Source organism: Aulostomus chinensis, chromosome 22 (genome assembly GCF_037954235.1).
Source record: "Aulostomus chinensis isolate RoL2024-O1b breed Wild chromosome 22, RoL_Achi_v1.0, whole genome shotgun sequence".
In the NCBI taxonomy this organism is placed as follows: domain Eukaryota; kingdom Metazoa; phylum Chordata; class Actinopteri; order Syngnathiformes; family Aulostomidae; genus Aulostomus; species Aulostomus chinensis.
In genome coordinates this window covers 6,414,987-6,442,633 of record NC_141341.1, presented here as the reverse complement: position 1 = coordinate 6,442,633, position 27,647 = coordinate 6,414,987, and the positions used below count along the sequence as shown (strand labels likewise).

At 43.8% G+C, this 27,647-nt stretch overlaps 1 protein-coding gene across 2 annotated transcripts; it reads left to right on the top strand.

Annotated features, from left to right (window-relative positions):
* Nucleotides 1-1,405: 1,405 nt before the first annotated feature.
* fam91a1 (family with sequence similarity 91 member A1) lies at nt 1,406-26,056 on the top strand. Of its 2 annotated transcripts, none has more exons than XM_086194283.1 (24): nt 1,406-1,779; nt 5,051-5,135; nt 5,757-5,908; nt 7,670-7,727; nt 10,369-10,436; nt 10,692-10,805; nt 11,453-11,543; nt 12,436-12,498; nt 13,208-13,314; nt 13,444-13,482; nt 15,389-15,501; nt 16,715-16,824; nt 17,387-17,496; nt 17,606-17,692; nt 18,140-18,269; nt 20,190-20,338; nt 20,957-21,091; nt 21,990-22,103; nt 22,229-22,301; nt 22,454-22,600; nt 23,090-23,191; nt 23,280-23,403; nt 23,474-23,543; nt 24,259-26,056. In XM_086194283.1, exons 1-24 carry the CDS (start codon nt 1,708-1,710, stop codon nt 24,442-24,444), a joined length of 2,499 nt encoding a protein of 832 aa, XP_086050409.1. In that variant the 5' UTR covers nt 1,406-1,707; the 3' UTR covers nt 24,445-26,056. The 2 variants fall into 2 exon arrangements, with proteins under 2 accessions (XP_086050409.1, XP_086050408.1); XM_086194282.1 differs by having other exon boundaries at nt 17,384-17,496.
* Nucleotides 26,057-27,647: the final 1,591 nt, after the last annotated feature.

Here is a 27,647-nt window from a genome sequence, read left to right as displayed (position 1 = left end):
AGATAAGATAAGATAAGATGAGATAAGATAAGACAAGATAAAAATATAATTCAGAGATAATCATCTTAGTTATCTCAAAATATTGAGACAATATCTCGTTATCACGATATGGCAAAATTAAAGATAATTTTTAGGTACAGCCTTCCTCTGCTTGGGTAGTTTTCCCTCGCAGTTCAAGTATCTGATTAGCATTTGTTTATCTCACAAAAGAAATCCCCCAGATCGACACCCCCACCTCACTTCTGCTCGTTGGAGCCCCCGAGGCAGCGAGATGAATGATTGCCATGTTTGTTTAGCAGCAAATGACAAGGAACTGGAATTACATGTGGAGAGATTGAATGGCATAGCTGCAAGAAAGTGAGCTGTCAGCAAGTCAGACATCATGAGCGCCTGCAGCTGAGGTGGAGGGTGAAATCCTACACTCTGTTACCAGACGACAGCTTCACGCTCCCGTTTCATGGTCGCACTGCAGGTCTGAAGAACTCCTTTAAGAAGATGCAGGTGGAGGTGAAAGGATGAGGTCGGATGATCTTACTGGCTTAAAAGCCCTGATACTTGTTTTTACAAGAAGCACGCACTTTTAATTCAGGACTCTATATTTTGCGCACTAATGAGGAAAATTGTCACGACTCCACATTCTCTGAAACGTCTGTTTAAGCATGAAATGAAACTTAAACAGAGAAGTCCACGTCATAATTTACTATCAAACGATTCAATTTAATGAAAATCTATGTGGTTTGACAACAATATTAACCCAAAGACAGTTTTCCTAAGTTAATATTAACCGAGACACATATACCCAAACATGCAAGTATATAGTAGAGCAACTTTCCATCACATTTTCAGACCTGGAAATGCCTTTTTTTTTTAATTCCATGACCTTTTCCAGGTTTTACATGATCATATGTACCTTGTAAATGTCAGCGAGTTTAGGATCAACAGTAACGGTGATGAAGATGTATGAAAAGCTGAAGGTAAATCTAATTTCTCTGTCAAAGAATCATGCTCATTTAATAAAATGAAGGACAAAAGAAGGCAGAGGGACAAAAACATTTCAACAGATGCCAAGTAAAAGGCAACAAGGGGAGATGACTACAATTCCCATGACCACTTGATACCCATTTGAGGTCTCAGGTGCCTTGTAGTAACGCGTCACCTTGATTTGCTCGCAACGATGTTGGTTGAGAGGTAGACTCGTGTTTTAGTCTTTTAAGATAAAGTTTAGGGAATTCTAGGAACATTCAAATTCAGATTCATCCAATAAAAGTGACCCTGCACGTGTTTTTTTTTGTGGTCTCTCCAGCATCAATGCCTACGTCACGTTATGTTCAAGCACCTAACGTCACACGCCATTGAAAAGATTTTTTTCTTTAGAGGTGGAGTAGTAGTTAACGTAACACAGTATGACAACACCACCACCACCTCCGCATCTCTCTCGAGCTCCATTCACATCCACCGTCACGCCTCGACAGGAAGTGACGAGTATAGCCACGAGCGTGACGAACGGCTCGTTCGAAAATACAACAAGGAAGTGAGCGTTTATTGTCAAAGGAAAACGGACAAAAACATCTCTTCAAATCAGAACCGGGAGTCTCTTCGCTCGGTCGCAGGGTGCAGGCGGGGGGTGAAGTCACCGTGGACTTGCCCGTGAGCCCGTTTCCGATCGTCTCGAGGGATTTCTGCTTTTAGCCAGCTAGCTAGCTAGCAATGAACACGGACGTGGAATTTCACATCAGGCAGAATTACCCGTGGACCAAGCTGCCAGCTAATGTCAAACAGGTATCGTGTGGTAACGCCGTAGCGGGAGTAGGGTGGGTGGTAGGGGAGGGGGGAGACACCGCCGTGTCCGAGCGGTGAACCCGTCAATGTCACCGCAGTGCTCCACCTGACGAAGGCTGCTCTCTCCCTCCGCCGGGGTTTCAACTGACCATCATGACTTTACTCCGCCGCCGCCTGCGGCTTCTCCGCATCACATGACAGGTTGTTTGATAGGTGGTGCCACATGATTACAGCGCGTGGACGTCACCTGGATAAAAAAAAAAAATACACACCTTTCCACTCTCAATACGTGTTCTGCAGTGTAGGAGGTTTTATGAGGAATGCCGTACGTAGCACGCTGAGAGGAATCTCTCTCTCTCCCCAGGAATGTTGTGCCATCACGGTCTTGGGAAGTGGACAGCATGTCCAGTTACTGCAGCTCCTGCTGGTTTAAGCTAATTTATCACCTGGTTTAGTATCCATCAGCTGTTTTGTTCCTGGTTTACCATCCATCAGCTGTTTTGTTCCTGGTTTACCATCCATCAGCTTTTTTGTTCCTGGTTTACCATCCATCAGCTGTTTTGTTCCTGGTTTACCATCCATCAGCTGTCTTGCTCCAATGATGGCAGTATGATCAACCCTTCTGCAACAGTGCAACCTGTACAGTTCTGCTGAAAACATCTGATACTGGTGTTGTAAAGATCTTTTCACCACAGGAGTTTTGGTTCGATTTACATCCGTCTCAACAAGGCAAGAGGAGGCTGTGATTGCACTAAGTCTTACTGACTACATGTACCCAACAGGCAGGGCTGGATCTCGGCGAGAACCCAGCGATACCATGCTGTCACGATACAATGTAATGATATGATACAATGATATGTTGTAGAGACAGGATATTATTGGGAATATTGGAATTTGGTGCGGACGTACCTGCTGTCCTCGTGTTTTTTTTAGAGAGTTGTACCCTTATTGAACACACTAAATGTAGCTGCTGTAACACGCGTGGGCCAGGATGCGTTATCATCCCAATACGGTGCCACACAATATCCCTCCTTGGGGCTGGAGTGTGCAGTGATACTGTATGGATACACTGCTACCAAATCATAGCTGCTGTTATAAATGGATTTCCCTTGTTGACCTCAGCTGTCATCATTTTGTAAGTGTGTGTATTTGAAATACACTAAATTAAGATGCTGCACCTTGTTGTACATTTTTTTAATCTTAGTTGTCATATTCCCTGAATACGATGCAATTACGCGGTGAACGAATACACAACTTTTTGCTTTTTTTCTCCTCCCTTTTTCAGGGGTATTTTTCCCTTCCTCAGTTGCACAGATTTGATCTGCCTTGGAGGCCGCGTCGTGATGATGTCATGATTGTGACCAAAGCGCGATGATAGTGTCATGATTTGCAGTAGATTTGTAGTATCCAAGTGGCTGTGTGAAATGACCAAAATCTCATAAACCTGATATTGTAGTTGTTTTTTCTTCTACAAATTCAGTGATGGTGTAAAGGTCAGGTGTGCCAGAGTGTGTTGTTGTAGGGACCGATCAGTGACACGAGCCTGGTCTCCTGACCCGTGTCAGACCCCTCATGCCGCAGCCTGGTCCGCTGCAACAGATGTAGCTCATCAGGGAGGTATGAACTCCTTATTTTGTCTTGACTGGAGTCTTTCTCTGGTTTTCTATCACCCCATTATGAGTCACATTCACTCTTCTCCATGTTTGTTTCTCCTGCCTGCTTCGGGCTATGTGGAAGAACAAAAAAGCGTTATTCATATGTAAAGGAAAAAAAAAACAAACAACAAAATTGCGTTTCTCTTTTGTCACATGACACGTGGTCATATTGCTGAGATGTAAATGAGCGTGGGTCAGTCACATCATGGCTGATACCAGATCTACTTACTGGGAGCAAAGGGCGTCTGATTGCTGCATCTCTGAAAGTATGGATTACCAAAGTAGAATGTCACGCGTCATAGATTTCTGCCGTATGACTTAACGCTAAATAGAAGAGTATAGAGGAGATGCACACAGGCTTCAAAGTGCTGAATGATGCAAGGGAGAAGAATCACAAAGTAACTCATCCAAAAAAGGACACATTTACATTTAGAGCAGTGTTTGCTCCTGACAGTGAGGATGTGATCAGGATCAAGGATTTGTCCTCACTGATTCAAGATATTTCATTGCAACAGTACCAAACAATTGATTTTTTTCCCCCTCTGCACATAAAACTTTAGTCCTGAGGGCAGCAGCTGAAAGAGATGATGTAAGGACATGTACCCACTTACATGCTGGAGTTCTTGATGAAGAAAAGCCTCTCTTTGGTCTCACAATCTGGTTTTAAACCCTTCATTATTTCAGACTTTTGTTCTTATGTTGCTTTTTTTTTTACTACGTTGCGTCTCGAGGAGGGCAGGGCCATATAGACAAAATCAAATACCACATTGTTTAAGATGAAATATCTAAATGTCAGTACTGTGGCACTGATACAGGTTTGACTGATTTCCATCCTTCTATCCATTTTCTTCTGCTTATCCTGTTAAGGGTCGCAGGGGGGGGACTGGTGCCTATAACAGCGGCTTTCGGGTGAGAGGCGGGGTTCACCCTGGACAGGTCACCAGTCCATCACAGGGCCAACACATAGAGACAGACAACCATTCACACTCACAGTCACACCTACAGTCAATTTAGAGTATCAATCAGCCTCGTCCCCTCTTGATGTCTTTGGACTGTGGGAGGAAGCTGGAGTACCGGAGAGAACCCACACAGGAACAGGGAGAACATGCAGACTCCACACAGAAAGATCCGTGCTGGAGCAGGGACTCGGGCACGGAACCTTCTTGCTGTGAGGCAACAGTGCTGACCACTGCACCACCGTGCCGCTGCTGACTGATTTTTTTTTTCTTCACAAAATATTAATGCAGTGACATTCTTGATGGATAATCATCAAGAATGTGGCTAAAATGGCTAAGTGGTTAAGGTAGATATTAGAAGAGCTTCAGCAGGCTGTTGAACTGAGAAAATGACACCCCTTTACTGTAACGCAGCCTCCAAAACCAGAAAAACAACACTTGTGCTATACTGGGATGCAGTGATCTCCTAAAGCTACAATGATATACTGTCTAATCTCACGATATGGATACTATATTGAAATATTGCCCAGCCCTAATCCTGGGTCTTGTAATATTACAGCCCAGAAAAAAAAAAACTGTTCTCCTTTCAAAGGAAGTCAGAGGAGAGGAGGGATGACAGGCAGGTTTGATCCTCACCTCTGCTCTTCTTCTTTCCTGCAGAGTTTGGGGAATTCTCAACGGGAGTATGAGAAACACGTGCTGCTGTACAGCATCCGCAACCAGCTGCGATTCCGCAATAACTTAGGTGAGTGTCAATCACACGCTGTGCTGTAATCACATGATCGCCATTTTAAAAGGGCACAGCAGCTGTTTGGTAGTTGGCATCCACGTAGTTGGGGGGAGACCCAAATGAACTCAGCAAAGCTGGAGACCCTCTGACTTCTAGCTCTGAAGATGCTGGCTGAAGAGAAGCTACTCTCTTCAGGTTCTCATACAATGCTCAGCACTCCTGATGAGCAGTGAAGTGTATAAAATATTCTTCTGTACTTCATGGCAAACTTGAGTCACTCAGGATGTTTCTAAATGTTGTGTGCTGTGCGTGAGGTCCCGTCCGGGCAACAACGACACACAAGTACAACATCACAAACACAGAAAGTTGTTGTTACGCTTGTGTGTGTGTGTGTGTGTGTGTGTCTGAGCAGGTGCTGCGTTGTAAACTTCAAGTGGCCTTGCCTCTTCTCCGATCAAGAAGATGATTATCCTACAATTTAATCAAGATGTTAGATGTGTCTAAATATAAATCCCCTTGAGGCCTTCTCGAGGTCGTTTGGGATCAATATTCTCTTTTTAACCTGGATTGATCTGATAAAGATCACAAGTGGAGCCTCTGGCTGCGTCCTGTCAACTCTCTGTGTTTTACGAGCAGTTCGCCACGTGAGGAAGGATGAGCGCAAGTATTACGAGGAGCTTCTTAAGTACAGCAGGGACCACCTGATGCTGTACCCCTACCACCTGTCTGACATCATGGTCAAGGGCCTGCGGGTCACTCCCTTCTCATATTACATCGGAATCATGGAGGTGAGCGACCTGCACTCAGGCTTCACACGGTCACGGAATTTGCAAATAACAAATTTCCTGCCCTCGACAAGTTTTTTTTTCTTGAAACATAGAAGAACGTTTTTGTAAAGCCATGTTTCAGTTAACATTGACACGGCAAAATCTCTCATGGTTCATTTTGATTTACCTTAAAAAAGTGCTCATGTCGTATCAAATCACAACAGCCTAGCAGTCATTTTAGTTAAATTTATGGTGACTTGAAAACTGGACGGTCATTTTTCAGTTTATTTTTCACGTGTAAACACTGTGCCTGAGCATGCGTGGTTATGAAAATTCTTTTAAAATTGTACAGAAAAATAATGTAAGTTTATAGGTAAATAAATGATATGACCCAAGTGCACTGATGTTTGATTCGGAGGAACTATTTGTTTCATTTTGTCATGAAATTGGCAGCAGCTTGTCATTCACCTGAACAACTTTTTACCCTGACAGTCTTACAAGTATTTCATTGCCAATTTTACAATTTCGTCTGCTTTTTTAGAACAATAAGCTGGGTAAACTCAAAGGCACGGAGCGGAATTCTTATTGTGCAGCAGCAAAGATTCTATAATTGGTTTGGAAATTTCCCTTCCCTGCGAATTCACATGAACAATGTGTTCAGTTTTGGCTTCCCTTGAAACTTCTGTAGAAACAACAGTTTCAGACAAAACAGGGATCCTGCCAGAACCCCCCCCCCCCCAAAAAAAGGATCTGAGCTTCTTATAACTCCTTTATGATGTACAAATACATTCTTTTCTTTTTGGACAATGCCAGTACACCATATTTGATCTTAGACCTGAGCACATCTGTTTTTCTGCAGATACAATGTCTTTGTTCATTCGTATTTTGGAGAAACGTGTCTTTCAGCGAGCGCGAGTCCCTCGTGTGCTTGCGCGTGTGCCAAAAAAACTGGGGAACAGCAGATATTATCAGGGTTTAAAGTCATTGCGTTTGATCAGAATCCATTTAAGGAATCTCTACACATCGGATAGCTGTACACACAGTTCTGGATTACTGTATTTCCTGTGTTGAGAGATTTGGCCTCAGTTCGTCACTAGGTGTCAGTCCGTACCCGTGAAGCCTTATGGAGACACAGATGACTGATCCCAGGACAAACACACACCCTGAGAAAGTCTGTGCTGTTTGCTCTGCCGTCAGTTTGGGCTTTGTCTGCGTGACAGCTTTAAAGCTCTGTTTTTGAGACGGGCACGCGGTGAAGCATCTGTCAGAGGCTTTGAGTAGCCGAGCTCTCCTTCTCCCCTGACGTATTCAATTGGAGTGCTAACACTGAGCCGATCTGCTCACACGGCTTTGAAGAGGAACTCTTTATCATCGGAAAAATGTCCTAAATAATAATTCTTAATGAAAATAGAGCTCATTTAATATTGCTACCTCATTTGTAGCTGCTTGCAGTTCGTTGAAGTGTGTGTTTTATATTCTAATTTCTCTGACCAGACATGACGAATAGCTTAGAATATGAATAAAGACAAACCATTTTTGTTGTCTTACTTCAAAAAGCCGTTACCTAATTTTCGATGCCGCGAAACTGAACTTGACGACACTCAATTGCCAAAGGCTCTTTTCACATTTTCATAATCTGTCTGAAGCGCTTTAAGAAAACGGGGAGTAGAAATTAGCACGCCTGTCCAGATCTGCTAATCCTGTTATTAATCATTGGAAGGGGGACATAACAAAGTTGAATTCTTCCTCTCCTTGCCTCTTTTGTCTCATTTGCACCTCCAGGATATTATGAACAGTGAGAAGAGTTACGACTCCTTGCCCAACTTCACTGCTGCTGACTGTGAGTTTTTCTTTTTCTTTTTTTTTTTGGTTCCCCTTCTCTCATACATTGTTGAAATGACTTCTCTGGGGTTCAGTGCACCTCCCTCTGCTACTCTCTCTAGTCTCTTATGTCTTTGTTTTTCCATCCTTCCTCCGTTTTTGATGTGAGCATATGAGGTGGTAGAACAGTCACTGTGAAAAATGTTAAGAGTCCTGGAAGCTCGGGGATTTCAATGAGGGTCATGAAGTCTCTCTCCTCGATTCTGCCTGCACTGGCGGTTGTATTAGCAGTGGGCAGACTGGCTTTTTTTGCACAGTATTGATACTGTACTTGTAAATCCATCCAACATTTCAGATCAGCAGAGTTTTGATACTTTTTACTAGATAGAAAAAAAAATACTGTTTTCTCTAGAAATGCTCAAATACTACTAGGTTGATATGCTGAAGAAGCTCAGTACTGTACGATACTGCAGATGTGCCTAAGTCCTATGTCGCTCTTTTTGATGTCTTTGTTGCACAGAAAGGCTCATACATGGCGCTCTCGTTGAGTGCAGCCTGCCGGTCTCCCTCAAAAGTCTGTTTCAGTCGGTCCTCACTGGCTCATTGGTTTCCTCACCTGTCATGCAGCTATCATGAGAGCAGGCGTGCAGCAGAGGACACGGTAACCAGTGAGCCTGAGTCGTGTCAGCATGCTTGTCAGGGTGTCTCCGAATGCATGGGACAGTAAAGAGGAGTTCAGTGTGATTTGCACGTTCACTTTCACCTGACAACAGTTCTTATCTGTTCTATTAAGAAACAAGAGCTGAAATCACAACTGATTGAGCGACAGATTTAATTTGCCGCTGCTGTTTTACTGAAGTGTCAAACGTTGCTCCTCCATCATCAGGATGGAGTGATTTGGGTTTTAGACTGTTTATCTTTTTGCTATTTCTTTGTGAAAATCAGCAGACAGGCAAAAGTGAAAACATTGCTGCAGCCTTGGTTTGTTGTTTTGTTGTTGTTGTTGGTTTTTTTTTCCAAACTGCGGTTCTAAATTAGTGTGTTTTAAGGTGAATAAGTTCATTCAGCATGGACCCCCACCGAGGTCCCTGTAACATTTCCTGAGAAATAAATGAAATCGTGCTGATCCGCCTCAAATTTTAAACGGTTTCTCCTCCGGCTGCGCTCCACCCCTTCACCAGTTTTCAGGAAAATTGGCCTGTAGTTTTGAACGTCATCCTGCTGAAAGGCCCAACCTGCATGTTGCATGAAATGAAGAAAGAGACATTGGTTACTACAGGTATCAAACCTCGGCGATACAGTCTGGTTGAGAGTATGACATCTTCGATGCAGCACCCTTGTCTCTCCTGGCTGCTTGGTTTTCCTCTTTCTCTCCTTATCTTGTGTTTATAATCCCGCTGACAGAAGGGCACTTGTAGACCGCAAACCTCAACCAGTGCCAATACTTTTTCACTATGTAAAATGGATCTGCCCCAAAATGTAATTGGTTCTTTCTTGGCCTGTGCTATAACCCTCCACCCAAAAATCAGCCTGATGGTGTTCATGTAATCTTGCTGACAGAAACAACCTTTTTTTCCTGTAGAGTTTAACAAATCTAAAATGTATTTGTGTTCCTATAAACAAAATGGCAATGGCCAGGTTTTTGTTTTTTTGATTTGGCTGATAGAAATCTCTTGTCATTGCAAATCTAAACTGCCTCTCCAACACTTGGGTGTGTTTCAACGAGGCGCTGTGTTCCTCATTATTGCAAAACCCGACTGCATCATAGCTGAAAGTCAAGTGTGGTGTGGTGGTTGTAGGGTTCGACGCCTTTGTGCTGTCAAGTGAAATAGGCCTGGGCATACGCTGCTGACTGACTGAGTCCTGGCAGAGCAGGACTTTCATGCTGCGGAGACAGAAGGCTGCCAGCAGGTTGTCAGAGCCCAGCTCGTGGTGCTGCTCTCCTCCAATCTCCCTGAAGGAGGCTTGGAAGTGTGTCATACAGAAGTGGGTGGAAGGAGAGGCAGCGAGAGTGTGTGTGATAGAGTTCTGCGTGGGAGGATGTTTGTGTGTTGTGGCTGTGCGAAGCAGCGGGAGATGCATGTTAAATTCTGCTGCATTAAGAGGCTGAAAAATGCAGACATCCTTAACTTGTCCCTGCTCGCATTGGCAGCACCGATTGCTGTACCTCCTTTGAGACTTCTGACGAGTGACGAGGCAGAATTTGGAGCTCAAATTAGCATGTTTGCACTGTACTTTGGCTCAGCGTGTTCTCAGAAGCAGAAATTGCATGTTGATCTAATTGTTGATAATAACGCACACACATCGTCAGTGACGACATGTCGTTAGAGGGATAATTAGTGTTTGTGGGTGTGTTGTCACATGGAATTGTCTCAGAGGGACTGTGTGGGTCTTGGTGTGGACATTCTTCCTCAGGAGAGAAGGGATGCATCACAGTCACCACTCAGGAATAGTTCACTCCAGTGTGAAGGTGGAAATATCCTTCAAACTCCTAAACTTGATCTTGTGTTTCTCGTCATTGCAAAGCCTCAAAGGTCCATCTGGAAAACGGCAGATAAGCATCTCCAGCTGATATATTTGCGGTTGTGATAATGTGATCGCAACCTCATGGCCTGTTATTTAGACATGATTAAGTGACTCATTTTCCCATCATCCCGCAGGTCTGAGGCTGCTGGGTATTGGGAGAAACCAGTACATTGACCTGATGAACCAGTGCAGGTCCTCCAAAGTGAGACGTGTTCTTAATGGAGCCCTTTTTAATGGTTCAATCATTCATAGAAGCTAAAACTCACAATCCTGCCTTCATTAACTCTCTGTTACTGTGATGAGTGAACCATAAACTCTGCATATTAGATATACGCTCTTTAACATTATTATAATAGCCATTGTACACTTAAGCCAAACAAAAATGATTGCTAAATACTTGTTCCACGATGGTCTCCAACTCATCTGAACTGCTTCCCTCATGCTCGTCTTTGGACAGAAATTCTTCCGCAGGAAATCTGCTCGGGACCTGCTCCCGGCCAAGCCTGTCGAGATCTCCGTGGAGCCGTGGTGGGTGGCGCAGACAGGCTACATCACCGAGGACGACATCAGGGTGAGCGTCTCCTCGCCTCTTATTTCTCATTCATTTTTTGTGAAATATGGGTGAAGATATTTCTTTTAGTATTAGATGGTAAAACATGCTTGACCTACCATGTTAGAGTAGAACTGAGAAGATGATTTTGATGATTGATGATGTCCTAATTTTGGTGTGATGTAATGTGTACTGCAAATTACATACAGCCATGACCGTTACTTTTATATTTTTACCTCTATGCGTTTGTTCCTCAGTGCAACTGGTACATAAAAACAAAGTCTCTTATTTGATGTTCTTTACATTTTGTATTTGTATATTATTGATCTGCACATTGAGTAGGAGACTCATTTTTGTTGGCATGATTTTTAGCCCAGGTTTTTATTGAAATTCATGCACACTACCCACGGAGCTACAACTGCTCGTCCCACGAGCCTCTGCACCACAAGTGGAGATCTCACTTGACTAAAAATAAATACTTGCAGAGTTCCAGTTTTCCTGTTGCTCAGTAGAAGAAAAAAAAAAAAGAAGCAGTGGGAAACCACCTTGGAATGCTATAAATGCAAATGTATTCATCCTCCCAGAGACAACAGTACCACTGTTGTTCTGTAAAGGTGATTTTGATCCTCGTGGAAACAAACTCACTCTGTCTGTTTGTGTAATTACAGATCTGTTCCCCAGCAGAGAAGAAAGCCATTGATAAGATGATTGATTCTGGTCCTCAGCTGGCCGGATCAATGGAGTACAATGTGGTTTTAAGTGAGTTGCTATCACACATTTTCCCACTGAAAGCAAAGGAGTCAGCGTGCACTGGTAAATTACTTCATCGGCTTGTTTGGTAATTTTCCGTTAGGTAACGCATTCTCAAGTAATGTGCTCATTTTCAGCAAGAACGAAATATGTATTGTTCTTGGGGGTTGAAGCGTGTTCTTACCTCGCTTAGGCTTCATCCCACCAGGAGCACGTCAGAAGCATTGGTCTGCTCAGATTTGCTGATTCTGTCCGCTTTTCTGCTTCTATCATGGGTAAAAACTGCAACGTAGTTAAACGGCTCCACCGGTTTCAATCATGGTGGTGGTTCTTTTTATTTCATTCGCCGTTGAGGTGTAACTCACACACAAAGTGGACGCAGTCAAGTCCACTTATTTTGTGCTCTTCATCTTCTTGGACGTACTTCCTGTTCCTGACCGGATGCCATAAACCCAGCAGAGAGCTGCTTACAGGGGGCGAAGAGTTTGCTGTGAAATGTGTCCATTAGGATACATTGAGCTCCATCCTTTGATGTTGCTAAAGAAGTGGGGGATGTTATTGTGAAGTTGGACACGCTCATACTCATACTCCCTTTATCACAGAATATGATTGTCTTTTTAAAATTTGTGATTATTTGAGCATATTTGTTTCATGCAAAATTCGGAACCTTCAAGAGTTTTGGGACAATATTTTTCATAGTTTTACCTTTAATTTTGTATTTCATTAACATATATTTGCATAAAGCAGCATATTTGTTCGCTGCCTTGTTGAGAAGAGTTTCAAACACTTCGAAAAATGTTCTGAAAAAACCCTTATTCTTAACTTTGGATAATTGATGTGGTTCCAATAACAATGATGAGGCTGTTGACAGAGTTCCTGTATGCTTGTTCTTTCACTCCAGGCTTGTACAACCGGGGCTTCATCTACTTGGATGTTCCCATATCTGATGACAGCTGTATCTCAGGTAGTGTGTGTGTGTGTGTGTGTGTGTGTGTGTGTGTGTGTGTGTGTGTGTGTGTGTGTGTGTGTGTGTGTTCCTGTACTTGCTCCATATTGAGGACTAGAATATGTATTTAACCAACGGTGTGAGGACATTTTTGGAAAGTGAGGACATTTTAGCCGGTCCTCACTTCTTCAAAGGGCTGTTTGAAGGTCAAGACTTGGTTTGAGAGTCGCAGTTAGAATCAGGTTGTGGTTAGGTTTAGGGTCAAGGTTAGGGTCAGGCAGTCAGTTGAGATGGTCACGTTTAGGGTGGAGGGCTGGGGAATGTTTGACGTCAATGAAAGTCCTCACAAAGATATAAGGACAAGGATGTGTGTGGGTTGACTAAAGGCAGCTCCTCACGATGTGTTTCGAGGCCCCAGTGAGGTCAGGTCAGGTTTCAGGTAATTCTCCAGAAAGCAAAGTTAAAATAATGTCCTCTGTTGGGATGTGTGTGGTGTTTAAATGTCCTCGCTATTATCGCCCTCTTACTTAACACTCTGTGCATGTAAATTTCTGCTGCGTGAACATGAGTGATACTTGATGAGTAATGGACTCGCTGGCACTGATCTAAGAAGAAAGCTAACGGTGACTCCACAGATATATGCAGAGAAGTTTCAGAAACCAGTTCCACTGCCACAGAGCCAGCATGAGAGAAAGCAGAAACTAAAAATGTCCTTTCTGTCTTTCAGTGCCGCCCCTGGAAGGGTTTGTCATGAACCGCGTCCAGGGTGACTACTTTGAAACTCTTCTCTATAAAATCTTTGTGTCTATTGATGAGCAGACAAATGTAGCAGAGGTAGGCTTTACAAATAAGTGTCAGTCACTGTGTCACGTGATGCCGTGCGCATGTTCAATAATCCACATTTCGACTAAGTTCTTTTTTTCCCCCTCCTCCATCGATCTGTCCTTCCCTCGTCCCACTCAGCTGGCGAATGTGCTGGAGATTGACTTGGACTTAGTGAAGGTAGGTATCCACGTGCTGGAGCCTTTGAGCATACAGGGCACTCTTGCAATAATAGATTGGACGACTGTTCTGGAGAAGCAATAATATGGAAAACAGTTTAGGGAAATGTGGCCCAGCCTTCATATTAGACACTGACAAACCGGGCTCCCCTGCCACCGTACGCTTGAAGGCAGTGTTGTTCAGACTGAGAGAGAAGAGAAAATGAACCATGTTTCAAAATGATGTTTTGGAGCCAAATATTGGGATTTACAGATCTTAATCAAATCTCATAAACGTAAATTAAAGCCATTTGCCAGTGATATTTGCTTCTTGTTTGCTTGCAATGGTTATTTGCTTTCCAGAGGCGAACCATCAGTAAATTAGGATAGTGGCAGTGGTCGGCTGAATCGTTATCATATATCTTTATCGCGGCATGGACGGGCGTTATGGTCTTTTTTTTTGGTTCAGATACGACAACTACTGCTATTAATAGCGATACTTTAATTAAATATCACCTTTCAAAAACAAAGTTTAAAGGGCTTGACATTTTAAACAAAATTGTTGAGAAAATAAAGGTTTCATACATCGATAAACATTGTTGAAGAATTATGACAATCAAAAGACACAGAACACAAAACGAGTCTTAATAAGAGCTTTTAAAGAGGATGCTGGTTCTCACACACATTGCTTACAGAACCAGGGATTTTATGCAAAATTTTCCCTCAACACTTCACATCCTTGTGCCCACACACACCTGAGAGCTGTCAGGGATTATTCTAAATGTGATTATGTAATTGAATTACTTTAAAAACAGGTATTCAATAGTGAAAATGAACATTTGATTATTAAAAGTGGTAGCGCTGCCAGGGCTGGCCGCCTTGCTGCTCTCGTGTCGCAATCGATTTCATTGATGAAATGCAACTTAATGATATTCTCACTGTGTGAGAGAGAAAATTCTCACTTCTCTCTAGCTCCGACAACAGCTCAGAGACCGAGACCCTTGGACTGTACATTATTGGACATTCCTTTTTGTATTTCTAAGATGTATAGATCTCATGAAAGATAAACATACACATTCACATGACAGCTAGAGCGTGTCACACATGCACACAGACGCACATTGTTTCAGATTGGATCCGTCATGCCCCATGACACCACCAGACGGCTGAGCAGAACCATTCCAGTTGAATTGATGCTCAGGTCTGACCTAAATTCCCCAGCTTCCTATTCAGTCTCCATCAGACACAGGGCCAAACTCCCTCTCATTGTTGAGACTCCCGCGGTGAAGAGCTGAACTCCTACGTCCCCTCTGTCTCATCTCCTCCCTGCCACCGAAAATCAGCACTTAAGAGAAGTGGTTGAAGGCAGCAGTGGCAGTGATTCTCAGTGAGAAACCCTGCGACACAGAGATGATTGAGATGTCTGAGAGGTCTCCTTTGTGTAGAACTTTTCCCAGCGCAACTGTAGTTTAACTTTCTCCTGTGTAATGACTACCTCATGACCTGAGTCACTTTGAAATAACTCTGCCCTGCCTCTTCAGATAAGAGGCAGCGTAAGAGTTGACCTCGGCTTGAAACTCCAGGGCAGTGAGGTGCGGAAAGCAATCAAGCCCAGCATCCTTGACTCTGAACAGAACAAGACAAGTTGATGCGTGTATACATAAAAGACATAATGAAGAAAACAGACATCTGATGAAAGGAAACTAATAAAATCCTCCTGCAACAGTCACAGGCACGCTAATCTCCACCTAAAGTAAAACCCAGCTGTCTGATTGGACCTGAACTGGTAAATTAAAAAAGTTCTCAGAATACATCTCATACCTGCAGTGCACTCGACCTCTCAGCTTGATGAAATGACCACTAAAGAAAACCAGACTCATGGTGCCACATGTGACTTGTTGCTGTGTTTCTACTGTGCTTTGATATAGAACGCGGTGTCCATGTACTGTCGCCTCGGCTTTGCTGTGAAGAAAGGTCAGGTGTTCAGCTCAGATCAGCTCCACCCCACCTGGAAGAACGCCCCCTCTGTCAACAGACTCAAGTAATGTATCTGTTTATCTCCTTATATGTATTCATCACTCCCAGAGAATGCACCAAGTCTGCGCTCACTCAGCAGTGTGACGGTGTCATCCATTACCTGGATTTCTGATTTAATTACACTTTCATTCGCAAGATTTGAGATGTTTTTCTGCCCATGTAGAGTTTTGATGAACCAAAGTTGACCCAGAGTGAAAGATGAAGAGGTTTACATGTTTGTGGATACTAACTACTTCATATGGTCAGGGATACTAAAGATCCCAGAATCCACTCCTCCAACTCCAGCAATCCCTGAAGACGCTTGGTTACCAAGGTTACTCTGAATGAAATGTCTCGTTATAGGATTCACTGTCTGGCATGTCATATTATGGTTGCTTTAATACCGCCACCTCTGTCAGGAGACAGACCAATCTTGAAATGTATGGCTGGCCTGCCCCCCCCCCCCCCGTGATGCACATGCCTGCCACCCAACACAGCATTCTCAAATGTAGTTCTCATGTACTTTCAACTAGAGTGAACCGGGTCACCCTGGTAACTGACATTCTTTACCAAACCTGCTCTGTATTTTACTGTAGGAGAGGTTGGCCTATCCCAAACTGCATCCTTGACGGGGATGAATAGCCCCATTGGCGTGAATCAAAATTCTTAACCGCGGCGCCGCCGTTAGAGGAGAGTGGAGATCGTAGCTTGCTAACAACCTTGACAGCTAGCAGCAATGATAGCAGACACCCAGCTCAGTTTAGTTTGTGAACTCATTCTGAAAAGAGGTCAGCCTCAGGTAGAAGTCTGCCACAAGGCCAGTAATTAACCCTTTAATGAAGGATGAACTCAAACGTCTTCTTCCATGTGCTGTGCATTCATGCTCTGTTATGACCTTGCTGGCTACGTCGGAGAACATTTAAATAAAAATCCTGACATCAGAGCAGTTGAGGAACTCAGATTATCTTCATGGGGAAAAAAGCACAAATGCCGTGCTTGGTGCTGGGGGCATTTTGTAAAGTGCGGGTCGATATCTCAAGAAGATTGGCTGATTTCTTGACGTCATAATATTGAAGCCTCCATGATTGATTGTGTCAGAAGGTGCCTCCCGCAGTGAGGAATTGAGCAAGGATTGAAAGATGACCCCACTTTTCAATCCGCTGATGAAAATTATAACTCAACCTTCCAAATATACAGACGCTGTTTGAGTGCTTGATTGGCGGTGTCTTCTGTTTTAGGAGTACCATGGACCCTCAGAAGATGCTGCTGTCCTGGGAGCAGGGCAGTCCTGTGATGGAAGGAGGCTCCTCAGCCACGGACACGGACACTACCAGTCTGGAAGACCAAGGTCTGGTTGTCGCTAGGCACCGGGACCCTTACACTGCCCCTTGAAGTTGTAAGAACAGGGCAAATTGTCCTCACAATGTAGAAATCTCCTCACTAAGATGGTTTAAAGTAAATCTCTAAGTCCTGGTTATTGAACCTTACAAATGTAATTAAAGGCTGCACATTCTTCAGTGAGCACAAATAAACTTATGTAAAAAGCGCTTTCTGTTTTGAAACAAGAGCCGCTAATGAATCTCAGGGAAAGCTCTGTCCCGCTACTAAAAGTCGTCCTAACGTTAATCGGTGTTAATACAAAATGGCCTGTCTTCAGCATATTAAACTGTGTTATGATTGTAAGTGGGGCCCAGTCATTAAAACTACATGTCATCAAAGTGGTGCTGATCTTTTCACAATTTGAGTCCCATTCATGTTTCTTCTTGTAAGCTTCGTCTTCCATTTTCTGAAGTTTATTCTCTGATTCAGGATGACTTTTAGTGGGTGTACACGAATATTAATGCATTAAACAGCACTAGACAGAACTTTAGCCAGGAGTTAAGAGTTATGTTCTTCTGTGTCCTCAGCAGACACAGCCAGCGTCAGCAGCCTGAGCATCCCGGCTGCACCCACCAAGAGGATCGCCTTCCTCTTTGACTCGACTCTCACAGCCTTCCTCATGATGGGGAACTTGTCTCCTGTTAGTGACGAACACGAGCTACCACACAGATTCTATGGGTTAAAAAGAACCACAGGGATTTCAAGCACCGATTGCCGATCTTAATTCTGCGTCTCTGTCATTCCATCAGAACCTGAAGAGTCACGCGGTGACCATGTTTGAGGTGGGGAAGCTGTCTGACGAGACTCTGGACAGCTTCCTGGCTGAGTTGGAGAAGGTGAGCCAGCAACAGAAAGACAAAAGAAGCGTGTGTCCTTGTCAGTTGGGCCCTCAAAGGAACCTAAACATCAAAGATGCTAACTTAATTAGCAAGTGATTTTTGATTACGGTGTGATATCTCTGGATTTATGTTTAACTCTAGTTCTCATCTTACGTCTAGCTGCTTTTGTGTTGAAGGATTTTCTTTGGTGAGCCTGTTTTTGTTCTGTACTGAAAGTCACGTCTTTATTTTTGTAAGTGTTGTGATTATTTATGATTGTGTCTTTGGATTCGTTTTCATGCTGCAGGTTAAGCTTTTTTATGAGATGCTATATCTCACGGGGTTTTAGCCTCCAAGTTGAATTGCCAATTTCCACGCATTTGTGTCTCTTTGAGTTTGCATTTAAACATGCAAACAAACATCCGACTCTAACGTTCGATCTTGTTCTTGCTTTTCGTCATCAAGGTGGAGAGCACAGCAGAGGGCGAGGCTCAGCGTTACTTTGACCACGCTCTGACCTTGAAAAACACCATCCTCTTTCTACGCTACAACAAAGAACTCACTCAGGACCAGGGACCTGATATCCCAAATATAGGTAACCACACAGTTCCTTTGGTGTTGTGTTTAATTACACAACCTTGAGGTGGGAATTGTGGTGTGTTTTCAGTCTTTATTGCTTCTCCAGCTCTGCTTTGACCTTAACGGTCACTGTTCAGTTCACTGTTTGAACACTGTCCCTCTTTGTTAAATTTGTTTTCTGCAGACAGGTGATGTCATCAGTCATAGAAAAACACACACACACACACGTTTCAAAATTACTGTCAGATCTGCTTGTATTTGTTAGGTCGAACAAAAGTGTGCAATGGACACTGAACACAGTCAAACAAACTGAAGTATTAATGTAGACCGACTTCATAACATAAATAACAGATGTACAAATATCAAAAAGTGTATTTACTCTGTAGGCAGTTGTCTTGTAACACCGACATTGAACACTGTGTTTCATGAAGTAAGTTAGTATTAGCTAAAGACAGCTAAAGACAAACCTGAAACTGATCAGCAACACTGTGTCCTCACTTTGAACTTCACTCTCTCAGTGCTGTGAGCTGGATACTTTCTCTCAGATGTCAGGATTTCTAGAATAAAAGCAGATTTTAATCCACTGTAAATCAGTAGTGTCCCACTGGTGTCTGTAGAGTCCTCAAGTGATGACAAAGCAAATCTCTGTGTTACTATGTAGCTACCATAATGCCAGCAGATGTTGTTTGTTTGGTCTGGCTGGCAGCCGCACTTATGATGGTCTCGTCTCAGCTCGTCCTCAGCTGCTGCTCCAGGCATCTGCTGGCTGCCGTGAGTCTGCTGGCTAGAGATTTACAAAGAGCCTAGCAACTATCCCGAAGACGGTCCATTTAGGAGGCAAATGTCACAGCAGATTAGTCCTCACGGAGAGTAATTCCTTAATTTTACTCCCACATATCAGTTAGGCATTAATGAGAAATACAACGTTGAATTCTGACCACATCCAACATTGCAATTTTGAGATAACTCTGGTCATCAGAGTACATATTCCCTAAAACTCGTATTAGAGAGTTAATGATGAACTAGCGGGCACTTTGAGAGCACATGCTAAAGCAAGGATTTGGATCTAATTCCAAAATTTTATCAGTTGTTCCTCACCCTAAGATCTATCATCCCAAGAAATGTGAACAAAATCCATCCGCAGCTTTTGGAGATATCCTGCTGACAGTGGGACTAACCAGCGCTGGTGATCGCAGTACCTCCTCAGTGGAGGAGATGATAAGAATGTTAAACAGGCAAATACAGTAAGTACACAGTACAAATGAGGGGAGTAGTACCCACTCTTGCACTTCATATGCAATACAAGATCAAGGATGCTTAAGCAGGCCATTTCCTCAAACTTTTGCTATTCAAATTTTTGAGCAGACCAAAAAAAAAAAAAAATGCAACTACAATCTGTGGTTTAATTGAATATGCAAAAGTTAGTCAGAAGGTGCAGAACCATTAGAGGAGGAAACTCTGGGTGCTGGAGTTGAATATAGTTCATTTGCATTTACCGACCACATTGTAATGATACAAAGGAAGTTGAAAATTGGCGAAATGTCTCTTTACCTGCCGGCACCAGCGGCACACCGACACCTCACTGCTTAGATTGACATCTGAGAGGCATGGGTGATAATTAAATCCAAGAATGCCAAGCCGACACTTTTGTCCTTCGAGACGATGTTCTTTCAAGTCACCTCGGAGTGAACCCTTTTCTTCACACAGTGAAAGAAAGAATCTTGCGCACCTCCTGGATGCTTCTAGTCTGACGCAGCCAAATTTGGTTGGTGACCTCTCGGGATCTTTAATTGTCCATTTTTCCTCTGCTTGTGTTCATGCCCTTAAGCTACTACGGTATTCCGGCATGTCATGGAGGGCACAGGTAATTTCAACTCTTTATTCCCAGTCTAGTTCTGATGGTGTCTGTCTGTGTCCCCTGTTTCTCCTCTGCCAGGATTCCCCTTGGATATGTTGCGCTGCGAGAGCCTCCTGGGTCTGGACCAGGCCACCTGCAGCCGTGTCCTTAACAAAAACTACAAACTGCTGGTCTCAATGGCACCGCTGAGCAACGAGATCAGACCCATCAGCAGCTGTACGCCTCAGGTATGACACCTGGACAGAGGTGGAGCCGAGGGGAGTGACATATTGGGATGGAAGAGCAAATGTGTGAGAGCTCTTTTCAGTCTGCACTTAATGTTTTTGTGCGTGCGTGTGGGTGTGTGGGTGTGCGCAGAATTTGGCCGTGTTTGCCTTATTGCTGTGTGCACACACTTGTGTGCCCAGGGTGATTTGTGACTGTGTGTTTGCTGTATGAGCACTCAGTCTGCAGTTGTCCCCAACAACAAAGAGAGAGAGGGGAGGGGGGAGGGGGCGGCTCATCAGTGGTTCCTCAGCCTGGACACACTCCAGCTCTCGAGCTGAGCTCAGGCAGGCAGGGAAAGAAGTTAAACTCTTGTTGTGTCATTTATTCTCACACTGTTGAGACTCTGTGAAGTGGAATTTAATTACTTGTTTTCTTTGTTTTCCTTTCACATCACTAGGAACAGCTTCAAGTTTCATTTCTCAAAAAGAAAAGCATTCAACTGAATTGCGATTCACCGTTGATTTGATACGAGGTGCTGCTCATGTGACAAACAGGGAGCAAACCACTTGTGCTTGCTTTAGCTCTGCCTCGATACACTTAACTATATTTACATATGTATGTTTGCTTCTCCCCCGCAGCACATTGGTCCAGCCATCCCCGAGGTGAGCTCCATCTGGTTCAAGCTGTACCTGTACCATGTGACCAGTCAAGGCCCGCCGTCTCTGTTGCTGTCCAAAGGCTCCAGGCTCCGCAAACTGCCGGACATATTCCAGGTCAGAGCAAACTAATAATTCGTCAGGCATGTAGGCTGAGGCTCAGTGGAGGTTCATGACTGAATAAGCGTCATAAATTTCCTTTAAAAGAAAAAAACCCACACATGATAAGGAAAGACGAAACTCCGACTGGATTTTTTTTTTCATTCATCTTAATACACGCATATGTTTTTCGAATTATTACCTTGGTTTTGTATTTGTTGTAGAACTGTCCCTGTACACAACACCTGGGCCATTACAATCACAGCGCGCTGTGCATGTTCCTCCTCCATGGCTTCCTTGTTGTCTTGGAATTTCTGAACTATCCTGGGAATGTGAAACAGGGAACAAAAGAGAATGTGACAGAAGAAATTCTCAGGGGAGGACGGGTAATATCATGCAAATGGGTCACTTCATGGGAGCACATCAAAATGTGTTGACCTTGTTTTCCTTCACTGTAAGACTCACTGAAGTGAAAACCCTTTCTTTCAAACTAGAAAAAAATAAGATGTTCTGAATGAGCAGGGGAGTCATGGAAAAGTCAAAAGAAGTCTTTTGCAGACTTTGTTTTAATCAGTGAGTGTTTGGCATAGTGGGAGGTTGACAAGTTGACATATCAGACCGATCTGAGGACGATTTGAATTTCTTTTAACCCCTTCCGCTGCAGACGGTATGAGTGAGGTGTAAATTATCTTTAGACTAAAGCAAATCATAGTTCTTGATTGTTGCATGTACTTATGTTCTTCCCTGCTTTACATTTGCTTAAATTTCAATGGCAAGTGATGTGATGGTTTGCATTCCGAGTCACTGAATATTCACCACCTAAGTTAAGACAGTTAATCCATGTCCCATCACACCACCCAGCTCATGAGCGCTCGAAAAAAAAAAAACTTCTTTTCTACCACTTTACTCTGTTCAGGTCTATGACAGGTTATTGATCACTTCCTGGGGTCACGACCCTGGTGTCGTCCCTACATCCAACGTGTTGACCATGCTCAATGACGCTCTGACACACTCTGCTGTTCTCATTCAGGTAAATAAACACGTCAGGTCATCTCAGGAGGTTTAAGCTCTGCAAGACAGCGTGTGAACATCATATTATTAAATGTTCTGTCTCACTGTGAGGATATTAATATCGTCTATGCATCTGTAACACAGGGTCATGGCATGCACGGCCATGGAGAAACCGTTCACATCCCTTTCCCTTTTGATGAGGAAGATCTCAAAGGAGGCGAGTTGATGTTATGCTCCGAGATTTTCCTGATACATCGGCTCATTTTGCTTTGGACTTCCTTGAGCACCATGTTTCACTCGCAGCTTCATCTTCATGGGGTGTGTGTGTTCATGAGCGTGTGTCTCTTTTATCTCTTTTTACCCGTGCAGAGTTTTCCTATTCCAACATGTGTGCGCACAAGTCACTGCGGAAGCTGAGAGAGCACGTGGATCTGGAGCACCAGTGCGGCTACATCACCATGCTCAACGCCAATAACCGGCACCGTCGCCGGGCCAGTGACAGCACCGAGTGCAGAGGTGCAGAAACCCATGCAAAAAAACTTAAGACCACATATACACGTGTGTGTGTGTGTGTGTGTGTGTGAGCATTTTCAACTCAACACATAGAGTTGAATTGGTAGCAGCGTCCCTGCATCTGATGGTCTTTGACATTGATGATGCAAATTAGATGAAGACTGCTTTCAGTCGGCTTTAATTATGCTGTTTGTCTGCGTAATCATTGAGACAGCCTTCGCTAATGGACGCGGATCGAACATTCTCAGCCTTCTCTGTGAGATTTTCTTGCAGATGTAATCACAGGATTCATTTACCGTTAAGTATTTGTTCACATAAAACTGCGCAGGTCATTTCATTCCTGTTTTTTTCTTTAGCAAAATGGAATTTATTAAATGAAGCGTATTAACAGAAGGTCATTCAAGCTCACTGTGATCAGTTTCCTGAGGGAAAAAAAAACCCCCAGAACCTTTCATAGGGTGAGTTGTGATGCAGGTTTGTCTCCGCTTCCAGGAGACACTCATCTAGGTGGAGGCCTGGACACCAACGGCAGCACGGAGTCATTCGAGCTGGTGACAGAAGAGAACAATGGGGAAAGCAAAGCAAAGACAGACGGTAGGTCAACTCTGGGTCACTCACCGTCGTTTCATCTGATGGGATGTGAATCAGCAGAGGGGTGAGACAAACTTTACGATCCTTCCAGCCCTTTCATCCGAAGATGAGTGGGTCCCCCTCGAGCTGTGTTTCGGCATGCCCCTCTTCAGCTCCGAGCTCAACCGCAAAGTGTGTCGAAAAATTGCCTCACACAAACTGTGCAGCAGCGAGAGGTAAAACATAATCAAGCTGAGTCACGCATGTGGCGGTGATGCCGGACTTAAGTGCTGATGTGTCTTTCAGCCTTCAAGAGCTGCTTCACTCGAGCCGAAAACTTTCACTGAAGGTTTTGAGCTTCGTTCAGTCATTCCAGGTAAAGATTCGCTTCTGTCTTCTATTGAAAATACTATTATTGTTTCATTGAGACATGCCTCGCTCTAAAAAGTCAATAGTGTGTGTTGGATAAAATCATTACTTCGAGCAGTTGCCAAATGGTTATAGGTTGAGTCATATTTTTATTGTTCAGGTTGGTTAATTTTGTGTTTAGTAGGATCGCAATTTGTTAAATGTGTTCATTTTTACTTGATATCTCATGATCCTGTGAGTGTTTTTTCCAGAATAGACCTTTTCCTAGTAGGTATACTGTAGATGTACTGTCCGCTTTGTTGTGTTTAAAGATGAAGAGTCTCTGTTCAGTGTCCAATAATGTACAGGAGGAGAAGGAGAAAATCCAAGATAACACAAACAGAAAGTAAAATATAAAATGGAAACCGAGAAGGGCAAGGCGAACATGTCGCTTTAGTTTTGTCCATCGCGTCTCTTCGTGTGCAGTCGGCTGGTGTCACTGACCTTGGTGATTTACCGTAGCCGAGCTGCAACCTCGTCACCTTGTTTATATACAAATTTTTAGCCAGAAGATTCAGGACAGGCGGCACCTTCATAAGACTGTAAATCACACAGGATCATTGTTACTTATCCTTTTGCTCTTTTGCACCTTTTGCTTTTTTATTGGAGAAATGAATGATTGTCCCCCGTATCATCTGTTCTACCTGCTGTTCTCATCTGAGGCGTTCGCCCTGTGTTGGCAGGATGGCAGCCAGCCCTCTGACCTGGACAGTGGCGTGTCGAACCCTCTCAGTCAGCCCCCGGCCGAGTCCGGCGTCCCCCTGCCCGCCCTTAATCTCCTCTACAAGGACGGACAGCTGCGGGAGTGGAGTGGGCGGGCCCCTCCTCCTCTGGACATCTCAGCCCTGCAGAAGGACCAACCCACATAAATCATACCCCCAAACTTCCTGATAAAGGAAAACATCAGAGGAAATTCTTATTTGAGGTCCAATTCTGCATCTTCATTTCTGGTCATGAGGAAGTGCCCCGCCTCCATCGGTGTCCAGTCATGGGAAAATACGCCCCACAGCACTTTCACCTACTGTATGAGGAATCCTGACAGTTTTGCCAACACTAGTACTGACTCCCCCTCGCCCCCCCTCCCCTCTGTGATTCCTCGTATTAGCAGCAGGGCAGCGTTATCAATGGGAGCGGTGCTGTTAACCCGGTGTATTACACTGATGCAGGTAAACGTCACATAACCTGGAAACGCACGAGCGCTGTCCTCCACTGGCCCCCACCCTTCGGTCGTTGTGATCCCCGAGAGCCGAGTGTGAAGTGGTTAATATTGTATAGATGTTTTAAAAATGACCCACAAAATAAACAATGACGTGTTGAACTGACTTCCTCAGAAATCATTTGACATATTCTAGGACCAAGACTTAGCTTGGACCGCATCGCATACAGAGTCCAGATTCAGACCCTGCCGCCCCCCCCGTGTCGTCTCATATTAAGTGATCTGATGCATGATAGTGTCGCACAAGTCGTACCATAAAAGTAATTTTCCTCTACACTAGTAATCAACACTGGGGGCATTTATTGTTTGCACTGTGCAGGATTTCCTGTGGATGAAATTGTGTCTTTTTTTTTTACTTCTTTTCTTTTTGATATTCAATCCCTTGCATCTGATTTAAGCGTTTACCACAAAAGTGTTTCCTCTTGGAAACTAAGAAGGAAATTGACTGGGCACTAGAGAAGCTTTGTGATCTTTTCCTTTTTAAGAAAGAGAGAGCACCAAAGACCATTTTCCCCATATAATGACTTTTTAAATGAACCTCTTATTGTATTTACTTTTATTTTGTTGCCTTATTTCTATCCGAAACTCTTGGATCACGTCTCTGGATTTACTTTTGTTTAGTTTGCTTATGTAACTACTGAAAATCCAACATTCGGCTTAAAACTAACAACCCCGCTCAAGAATTCAACAAGATTACGGAAGTGTAAGTGATAAAAGGACAGGAACAGTGGCGCCTGTGTGTTTAACCCAGGCCCGTCGCCCGCCAGTATCTCTCCTGGATCGCCTCCAGTTCCGTGCACTCTTGGCCAGCCCAACACTCTCCCCAAGGGATTCTGTTTACAGCATGTTTAGAAATATTGAGTTTACAGTCCAGTGAGGAATGTTCACAACAAAGGCTGCCACGCACCCATGTGACAGTAATAACCCTACCACATCTCAGAGATGCTACAGCCCCAAAAAGTGTCATGAATTTTTGCCATTTTTAACCAATTTTCTTTCTTTGTGTGTGTGTGTGTGTGTGTGTGTGTGTGTGTGTATGAGTGAGAGAGCGAGAGAGAGAGAGAGAGAAAAGGAATCTGCCTTCTGCAGTATTTGACCCACTTGTTGTTCCCAATAGCTGATATAGATAAAAGAAGACTAACGTGAGGTCCTGTTAAAGCATGATGACTGTGTAGAAACTGTTGTGTATGCGTGTGTATCGTACACCTCACCGGCGGCGGCGTGTTTACAGACGCACCAACCTTTCACGAGAAGAGCCCCCCCCCCCCCCCCCCCCCCCCCCCCCCCCCCCAGTAATCATGCCTGTTTGCCATTTAGTTGCAGTCATCCCCGACACCTCCCTCCCCCTCCCTCGGGTATACTTCATGTTAAAAAAGTGCTGGTTTTATATATCAGCTGATATTTTAGAAAATCTTTGTTGTAGCTTGTTCAATGGGTCTGTGAGTGTTATTGACTGAGTTAATAATGATGATGCTCATTGAATTAAATGGGTTTCCAAAAAAAAAAAAAAAAAAAAGACAGTTACATTCCTTCAACATGCACTTCCTTCTTCCTCCATTCTGCTCCAGATACATGTTACTACAACAAATAAATATGTAAAAAGTATATGAAAATATAAATAAATATGTAATAAGAACAAACACTTTTTCCTCCCTAAAAATGTCTCCTGGTGTTGTTTTTATTGTGATCTGTACCACGAAGGTTTGTGTTGCTGATCTCAGCCCCTGCTGGCTTTGAACTGTAGCCAATCACATTACATGATATTACGACATGAATGTTTTCCAAGCCAGGTGGAACAGACGGCGTTCAAGACGCAGCGGTCTGGATGGTTTGTCCATCTGCCTCAAGTACACAATTATTCACTTATTCTGCTAGATTTGAATGCACACCGCAAAATGTCTGTGTGAGGAAAGTGAAGCCTGCAGAAATTTTGCATATTTAGAGGGAGGGAGGTTCAGATGCCTGCACCGGACAGGTGGAGCTCTGCCTAATTGACTATACCTTCCAGGCCTCCCTGCTCCAGTAATTCACCAGCACCACAAATTAGTGCGTCACCGGGGGGCACCTGGGGCGTAAAGTAGGTCACACCACCTGAGGATAAGAAGCTCCAAGAGGCGGTCAAATGGGGCTGCATGTCACCGCTCTCAACAGCTCATTTCCTTGCACCCTCAGCCCAGCGCTGATAAGAATTCTCAGGCTCAGGAGAGGTGTAATACATCTGCTGCTGAATTCATTCTGCAGATTTGTTATTTTTGACTCCGGTCATGTGCATTGTAACCGAGGCTGCAGGCTCAGGGAGGTACGGGATGGAAGACTGGCAGAGTTGTGCACAGAAATGTCAGATGCAAAATTATATTGATTATACCTCCCTGCTGCCTGCTTTATTGCCAAATATCAAAATTGATTAAAGGATAAAATCTTTTTATGAATTTTTGAAAAAGAAATGTATTTCTTTGTGGTCTTTTATCAACAAAACCTTGAAATGACACATTTTCAGCCACAAATGTAACACATTATTTATATATTGTCTGTAATCATGTCCTCTTGATCAAGGCTGCCTGTGTCTTGGTGTTCTCAAGTTCTTCTCAAACGATACTTTTTCTGTCCAAACTCAAAATGGGTCAGAAAGTCTAGAAACCAAAGCTGACCTGAGCCTGACAGGAAATCTGCTTTTTGTGTCCAAACCCCGACCCGAGCCTGACAGTTAATGCCAGCCGAAGCACCGACTCAGGTGCCACCCTGTCAGTTGTTGTAGCCTCACACTGACAGTCCATCATTTTTATTTGTTTTTACCGCAACATTTTCACTAAAAGCACCACGTCTCACCCATCCAATGTCCTGTCAGCCCTCAAAAAT